An 8,242-nucleotide genomic window follows, 5' to 3' on the forward strand; every position below is an offset into this window, starting at 1 on the left:
GTGGCAAGGAGCGCACGGGTGATCCCAGGCCCGCCTCGCACCTGCATCCTGGGTCCCAGGCGAGCGGAGGGTCTCGGTCCCAGGCCCGCCTCGCACCTGCATCCTGGGTCCCGGGCCAGCGGAGGGCCTCGGTCCCAGGCCCGCCTCGCACCTGCATCCTGGGTCCCGGGCCAGCGCAGAGCCTCGGCTCACTTGAGGAGGGGCAGGCAGCCCGTCCTCGCCGTGGTCGAGCAGCATGTCGTCTGTCCTGCGACCTCTCCCGTGGGACAGCAGCCAGGGAAGGCGGGGACACGAGCGCCGTCCGTGCTGAACGAATGGGCCGAGGGTCTGTCACAGGGCGAGGCAGGTGTCAGTCAGCCTGTCGATCAGGGCAAAAATGGCAAGGACAGGAAGTTGGGCGCCCCGGGGGAGGGGGCACTGATAGCGGATGCCACTTGCTGCCTGAGAATCAGGGTTCCAGAAAGACCCAGGAAACAGGCTGGTTTGCACCTGGCCGTGTCCTGGGGTCTGTCATGTTGTCCCTGGACCGTTTCTCAAGAAACTGATCTCACCCGTCTTCTGCCCGAGTTTAGGGCCCACTTGGAACTCTCCACTGCGAAAGGGGGAGGAGAGGAGGGGACGGCAGTGTGACAGACACTGGTCAGGGCGGTGGGGAAACCAGGCCGGGGCAGGCGGGGCGGGCATCTGCGGGAGCCCCTGGCCCCGAGCTCTCCTGGACTCCGGCCATCGCCCACGCGCCTGTCCCGGGGGCGGAGCTCACCTTATCAGCTGACCTCAAACCCTGCAGTCTCGTCTCTCAGACTTGGGCCCCTAGGTGTGGGGCGAAGGCAAAACATCTTTACCTGCTATGACCCCTGCCCACACCCACCCACCCACCCGGCACACGTGACGAGCGAGGCTGGCTTGTGTCTGGAAAAGCAAACTGGGCAAGGTCCTAACCGGCCAGCCATCAGCTGGACACAAAGTCCTCGGGTTGTGCCCCTGGTCCCCGCCCACGGCCCCAGCTTCCAGCCCAACCTGGATACAGAGACTGACTGTACCTACAGGAGGCCCGAACGCCACCGTCAGACCCCGCTTCCCCCACTCGGCTCTATTTAAAAGACAGTTTGTTTTCACTGCGACCACCGGCCTTGGTTAAACATCAGAAAAGAGACAAATCACACACGTCTCAGAAATTGAAATTTTATAAAAAGGTATTTTTCTTTCATGTCCATAAAATGATATAATTTTTGCAAGTATAGAAATGTGTCATAAATTATACAGAATGTTCCTTAATTACAGCTCAATGCAACTTGGTACTTTCCTCCCTCCCTAAAAAATGAGAGAGAACCAAAAAAATAATATATATATAACTGTATATATATATATATAGATAGATTTATATTTATATAATATAGACAAACCAAATATGAAAAAAAATCATTTCCTCTTTGGTATAAAAATCAGACTCTCACCTTGAGAGACACACAAATAGACATGATGTTGGGTTTGTAAACTGTGTGGCCCAAAGGGGTTCCCTGTCACACTTGCCCCTCCCCCATTCCTGGCCCCCCCACCCTGCCTCACCTCAGCCCACCTGCAGCTCCTCGGGGCTCCCACCTAGAACACTCGGGGTCCTCGCACCCACTCCCAGCTCCCACCACCCCTCACTTCACTACCAAAGGTGAGGGTTCTTCCCAAGACGGATTCGGAAGCGATGAACTTGGGAGATACCCGAGGTCCCCAGGGGTGAGTGACAGAGAGGAAGGACAGGTGTGCGGGCCTCCGAGGCCTGCCCGGACCGAGCCAGGCCCGAGCCGCGCCTCCACCACCACCTGGCGCGTGGGCCCACCACCTCCTATCGGATGCCGGCCCGCGGGGGGTGGGACCCCTTGTTCACCGGAACGGAGAGGCAGAGGCCAGCCTCCCTTACGGCCTCCCCTTCAGGCCCCCCTCAGGTCCTGGGCGGTGGGTGCAAAAAATGCTGGACGAGGAGGCAGGAGGCAGGTCTGAGGCGCTCTGCTCATGGACTTCGGTCAACATTTAAAACTAAGCAAAACCTTCCTTCGGACTAAACTAACTGCGCACCCAGCTGCAGGCCACCGGGAACGGCAGGGCCACTGTCCGAGGCTCTAGCCCGACGCCAGCAGGACTCAGGGATCCGGGACTTGGTAGCTGTGCTGGGGGAGGGGTGGCTCTTCACTCTCAAGGTGAGGAAGTTGACAGGACGGAACCCTCCTCTACAGCCTCCCAACAGCCTCTGCGACAGGCACGTCCCTCCCTGGCAGGCGCCACTGTCACTGACAGGCACCAGCCACTCGAGAGCCAAGTGTGGCCCCTCCGAAGCACGCCACACCCCGCGGGGTGGGCACCCATGGCACCCTTAACCCCCCTCCTCCTCCTCTAGAGGGCTAAGCCACCAACCACAGCACACAGGTCACACGGGGGCCTCCTCTACTTGCCAAATGAAAATCGCAAAACCAAACTGGACACAAACTGAGCAAGGAGGGACAGACAGGACGTGAGGGGCCCAGAGGCCACACAGGTCCGGCTTCCGGCACGATACATTCTTGTGTAATTCAGGGTCGGGGCTCTGAGGCCCCTCTGGGGAGCGGGAGTAAAAAAATACAGAGACTATCATCCTGGGGGTCCCCAGGCAAGGCAGGGGCGGACCCCCATGTCTCACAGTTTTTCCTTATTTTTGGTTCCATGTCTGGTCCACCGCTGGGGCTGGTTCTCCAAGGCCCAGCCCCCCACTCTGCTCTCGGGCCTGCCTCTCCGCTCCGGGGTGCTGGGGGGGTCCCCCCGGAGTGGCTTAGGGACAGCCGGGCAGGCCAGAGTCCGGCAGGGAGGCGGCAGAGGCGAGGGCCGAGGCCCCGAGCCCTCGAGCCCTCGGCCGGCCCGTCCTCCGCGCTGGGGGCCCGGGCGCCCCGCTCCCAGCCGTCACCCCCGGAGCGGCTTGTCGGGGCCCGCGCCGGGGCTGCTGGCGCTGTCGCTCTTCTTCCTGCGCAGGCTCTCGATCCAGCCGGCGCTGGAGCGCGCGCCGAAGCCGGACAGCGCCAGGGAGCTGAGCCGCATGTTCTTGCCCGACATGATGAGCTCCCCGAAGCCCTCCTGGTGCGAGAAGGCGTAGCCGGAGCGCCGCGACCCGCTGCGGCCCGCGCGGCGCAGGCAGCGGTGCTGCGCCTTCTGCTTCTTCCGCACCAGCTGGCTGTAGCGCACCTGGCCAGGGCGGGACACGGCGCGGGGCCGCGGTCAGCGCGGGCGCGCCGTGCGGGGGCGTCTGTCCCCAGAAACCGCGGGGGCGTCTGTCCCCAGAAACCGACCCACGCGCGGCAGCAGCGGAGGGGCCGGGCCAGGGGCTCTGTCACGCGCCCGCCGCCCCGCGCACCCCGAGCGCACCCCCAGCTCACCGTGTCAGAGAGCCCCGGCCTCAGGTGCAGCTTGAGGAACCGGAAGGCGACCACGGGCAGGACGCACACGGCCGCGGTGAGCGCGATGGTCAGCCACACGGCCGGCTGCGCCAGGGTGTTCTGCGCATTACCTGCGACGCAGAGGAGTCAGGGTCTTGGGAGTCGCCAAGGTGACCGTTCCCACATCTGTCCCCGCACCCCAGCCTCACGTCCGACGTCGTCCCGGCTCCCGCCGCGCCCAGCTCCCGCAAGCGGATATCTCCAAATCTGGCTCTACTGCCCGCCTCCTGGCCCAGCTTCAGCCCTGCTTCTCTAGCTGCTGATTGTGACATCTCTGCTGAACATCCGGGAGGCGTTTCATTTCAAATGGCCAAAAGCAAACTACTGGTTCCTCCACCCCCGTCTTCCCCAGCCCAGGAATGCCACCCCCACTCCGTGGCTCCTAGTAAGACCTCTGAGGTCAACCTTGACCTCTCTCGCAAAGGGCTCATCCAAGCAGTTGGCTCCGTTTTCAAAATACCTATGGAATTCCCTAGTTTTCCACTGTACTCCAAGCCACCGTCATTGTCACCTGGATCACTCTCGCCAGCTTTCCCTCGACACTTTATTACCCACAGAACAGAGAGAGATGCTCTCGAAAAACATAAATCCGTTTGACGTTTCCCTGCTCAAAACCCTCCAACGGTTTCCTACTCCATTTAGATTAAAATTCAGAGTTCTCGCTCTGAACCATATGGACTTAAATAAACTGGGCCAATTCTCATCACCTCACTATGCACACTGTCCCTACCCTGCAACCTCCACTTCCTACACACACAGACACACACAGACACGCACACAGACACGCAGACACACGTGCACGTGCTTCCGTTGCCAATGGCCCTCGTGCAGCCCCAGCGAAGGCTGCTGTATCACTGTTTTTCTTCCTGGATTGTGCCCTCCCTACTCTGATTTCTCAACGTCCCTTCCTCGAGAGCTCTTCGCTGTCTACTCTTCTCCCTCCCGACCCTGCTTGATGTTTTTTTATAGGACTTATTATTTCCAGACATTGTATCTGTCAACTTGTACATTGTTCATCTCATTGAAACACGTAACCCGGGACGACGAGGATTTTGCCTGTTAACTGCAGCATCTCCGCATCCCGAATAACGGGCGAGCTACGGTAGGCGCTGACCGAACGCCCGCTAAATGAACAAATGAAAAAACCTCAAGAAAATGCCGAGACCTGCAAATGCACCTTTCACCTCCTGCCTCCCAACCACGGGCACCTGACGCCAGTTCGGACGGCCTTACGCTGGGTCACTACAGCAGCCTCCTCGCTGGCCAGCACTGCCAGCTGCTTCTCGCTAAAGTAATCCTTGGATGCCATTCCCCTTTCTTGTCTCAAAAAAAAGGTTCCTGGCAAGCCAGATGCAACCTGAGAGCACGGCATTCTGATACCACCAACATCCTGCCTTCCAGCCTCCCTTCCCCTGCTGCTCAGGGGGTCCCTGCTCCGCCCTGCTTGGAGCTCAGGGGCCCCCAGGAACAAGTGGGCCTTCGCACTTCCAGCTCGGTGACCTGGAACCGGACTCTCAGCAGCCTCCGGGGTGGGACTACCCCGACCACCCACCAGCAGTCGCTTTGCTGACCATGACGCCAGCCACCCCTTGGCTTCCCTTGGAGCCCTGGCCTCCTGCAGCCCGGCAGGGCTGTTCTTCACCTCCGTGGACGTGGACGCACTCCAAGGCCAGCGCCTGGGTCGGATGCACCCAGCTACTCCCAACCCCCGCCGGCACCGTGCGGAACACAAGGAGTGGTGAGCAAACGCCTGCGATGGGCAGGCGGGCCACCCACCAGGAGCCCCAACAGCTGCGGTCCCTCAGCGGCTCGAGAGGGAGCCACGGGGACTCATCCACAAACCGGAAGTGACGGGGACTCACCCACAAACCGGAACTGGTCAGGGAACATGTCGAACAGCCCGTTGCTGTGCATGGCGAAGAGGATGGCGAAGTACACGGCCAGGCTGCCCCAGATGAAGAAGTGGTTGATGGCCGTCCAGTAGCCCGTGTCCAGCCCGATCTGCAAAAAGCAGGGGCTGTCACGGGCCGAAGCGCCATCAGCCCCAAAACAGAAGGGCGGCGCCCAGAGCAGCCCCGGGGAAGGGACGCTCACTGTCTCCAGTGCTGCTACCTACCTGTATGCTGACCACGATGACCAACGAGGTAGCCACGGTGACCGCGAAGGACTGGTAGTCAGCCAGCTGGGTGCCGTCGTCCCGGGTGGCCTCGGCGAACGCCCCGTAGGGGACGAAGAACATGAGCACGGAGGTGTAGATGCCCTGGGCGATGCAGATGAAGAATTCACGCTTGTTGAACAGCAGGTTCAGCTGGCCTGGCTCGTACAGCTTGGGGTGCTCCATGCTCCGCTGCTCAGGGACGTCCTGGGGTGGGTCACACAGGAGGCCTCAGCTGCCGCCCAGACTCGGGATGCTCAGGGCGGGCCCCTCCCTTCTAAGTTCTTGGACGCCAGACCCAGACTCCAGACAGCTGCCCCTGGTGGGTCCGTGCTCGGCAGCCCGAGGAAGTCACAAGCCAGCTGCAGCTCGGAGGAGCAGCCATACGCTGCCCAGCGGGAAAGGCTGCCCCCAGGGCCCACAGTGTCACATGCCTACTGCCACCAGTATGACTCCTCCCCTGCACTGTCCGTCCCCCCACCGCGCCCCATCACAGGACTGCCCCGCACCTGATCGAAGACCCCCATGGCCAGGACCGGGAGCGAGGTGTACACGATGTTATAAAGGGTGATGAAATACTGGTCATAGACGGTCTGGAAAGAGAACGGGGTGGCAGAGGCATGAACGCGCTGCCCTGCACCCCGGACCAGGCAGAGGAAGGCAGCTGACCCGGCGTACGTGGCACCCCAGGGAGTTTTCTGGAACTCCCCCTCCACTCTTTCAATGAGCACTTTTTTTAAATGCATGAACCCGATGACAGTCAAGCCCTGAAGGACTGGGCATGGAGCAGAACAGACACAGTCCCCGCCCTCGAAGAACTGAGAGGCAGACAGGCCGGTGGACGAGGCGCTCGCTACCTGGGCCGAGAAGCCGCAGAAGAAGCCGAACCAGAAGTGGACCATGGTGAAGGCGAAGTTCTTGTAGAAGAAGTAGCAGAGGAACTTGCACATGCGCAGGTAGGACCAGCGGCCGTGCACCAGCAGGAGGCGCTGCAGGAACTTGAACTGGGAGAAGGAGTAGTCGGAGGCCAGGACCGCCTGGATCCCCTCCTGCCCGCTGATGCCCACGCCGATGTGAGCTGCTGCAGGGACGGGAGTGCGAGCAGGAAGGCGCATCAGCGCCCCCGCCCCACACGCCCCCGCGCGCCTGCCCGCCCCAGGCCCCCAGCCCGTCGCCGTCCGCCCCCTGCGCGGCCCACTCACTTTTGATCATGCTGACGTCATTGGCCCCGTCGCCGATGGCGAGCGTCACGGCCTTCCTGTGCTTCTTGACCAGCTCCACCACTTGTGCCTTCTGCAAGGGGGTCACCCGGCAGCAGATGACGGCTTTGCAAGCGCAGGCCGTCTCCAGGAACTCCAGCTCCATGTCTGCCTCCAACGCGTGGGCCTGCGGCACACGAGAGCCGACACGTGGGAGTCGGCGCCGCCCAGGCCCTCAGGGACCCAGCGCCTCGGAAGCCGCGGGGACGAGGCGAGACGCGAAAGCCACACGCAGAGAGAGAAGCACTCGCAGAAAGACAGGGCCGCGCCGAGGACGGAGCACCCACCAGGCTGTGCCCGCTGATCACCAGGCCGTAGTCCCCGGCGATGGCCTCCAGGACGGAGGTGAGCTTGGCCGAAGGAACTTTCTCCTGGTAGGTGAAGCCGTTGCCGACGGCGCGAGACAGGGCCGTCATCTTCTCCCGGGCTTTCCTGGCGGGGAGGAGACTGCGGTCCCCCAGCGCAGGAGCAGGGCCCCGGGCTCCGGAAGCCCCCCCACCACCCCGGCCTGCTCACCTGAGCTCCTCCCGCACCTCCAGGACCGTGTGGCCGGTGACGATGAACACCTCCGTCATGTCGTCCGTCAGCATCTTGCACGAGTAGCCGATGTTCACGGCCGTCTCTACCGAGAGAGGACGCGGAGCCGTGAGCCGTGAGCAGGCCCCCGACCGGGTCGGCACGCGCTCTGCCCCACGTCCTTGCCCTGCTGGCCTCTCTCACCTTGCTTGTCTCCGGTCAGCACCCAGATCTTGATGTTGGCCAGCGTCAGGAGGGCGATGGTCTCCGGAACCCCTTGCTGAAGCTTGTCCTCGATGGCCGTGGCGCCCAGCAGCTGGAATACCGCAAGCATGAGCCCCAGGCACGCGCCCTCCCCGCCCTGCCCAGCCGGGGCCCGTCCCGTACCATCATGTCATTCTCCATCTCCTCGTAGACGCTGGCCAGCCGGTCCTCCCGACTGTCCTGGGCCAGGCTGGCTTGGAGTCGCCGGCCCGCCCACTCCTCGTAGTCTTCCTCCCCCAGGTCCTTGTAGGCCAGCACCAGGGTCCTGAGCCCCTCCCCCGCATACTCCTGGAGGCACAGCCAAGAAAGTCACCCCTCCCCACTCCCAACCACGAGGGGCAGAACCGCAGCCCCCCGCCCCACCCTCTGCCCTACACCCACATTCAGGTGGTCGGTGGTGGCGTTGAGCAGCTCCTGGGTTGAGTGGTGGATTCTGTCCAGCAGGATGGTGTCAGCCCCTTTGCAGTAAAGCCGGATCTTCCCCTCTGGATTACGTACTGGGGGGCGGGGGGAGCCCAGAGGGATTCAGGCCTGCGAAGAGCCCAACCTCGACCCTTTGGCAGGGTCGCCCCGCATGCCCCACCCACTCTGGACCG

General features: G+C 62.4%; 1 protein-coding gene across 2 annotated transcripts in view; it reads right to left on the minus strand.

Moving 5' to 3' along the window:
• Positions 1-1,166: 1,166 nt before the first annotated feature.
• ATP8B2 (ATPase phospholipid transporting 8B2) overlaps positions 1,167-8,242 on the minus strand; it is a 21,485-nt gene continuing 14,409 nt past the window's right edge. For both annotated transcript variants that reach the window (XM_039849604.1, XM_039849605.1), the window contains 12 exons: positions 8,028-8,143; positions 7,770-7,934; positions 7,587-7,698; positions 7,383-7,488; positions 7,154-7,298; positions 6,810-6,993; positions 6,465-6,688; positions 6,117-6,200; positions 5,569-5,814; positions 5,315-5,453; positions 3,393-3,523; positions 1,167-3,201 (listed from right to left, as the gene is read on the minus strand). In XM_039849604.1, the coding sequence (XP_039705538.1) occupies positions 2,923-3,201; positions 3,393-3,523; positions 5,315-5,453; positions 5,569-5,814; positions 6,117-6,200; positions 6,465-6,688; positions 6,810-6,993; positions 7,154-7,298; positions 7,383-7,488; positions 7,587-7,698; positions 7,770-7,934; positions 8,028-8,143 (1,931 nt within the window). In that variant the 3' untranslated portion in view covers positions 1,167-2,922. The remainder of the gene's footprint in view (positions 3,202-3,392; positions 3,524-5,314; positions 5,454-5,568; positions 5,815-6,116; positions 6,201-6,464; positions 6,689-6,809; positions 6,994-7,153; positions 7,299-7,382; positions 7,489-7,586; positions 7,699-7,769; positions 7,935-8,027; positions 8,144-8,242) is intronic.

This window comes from Pteropus medius, unplaced genomic scaffold (assembly GCF_902729225.1).
Source record: "Pteropus medius unplaced genomic scaffold, Ma_sr-lr_union100, whole genome shotgun sequence".
NCBI lineage: Eukaryota > Metazoa > Chordata > Mammalia > Chiroptera > Pteropodidae > Pteropus > Pteropus medius.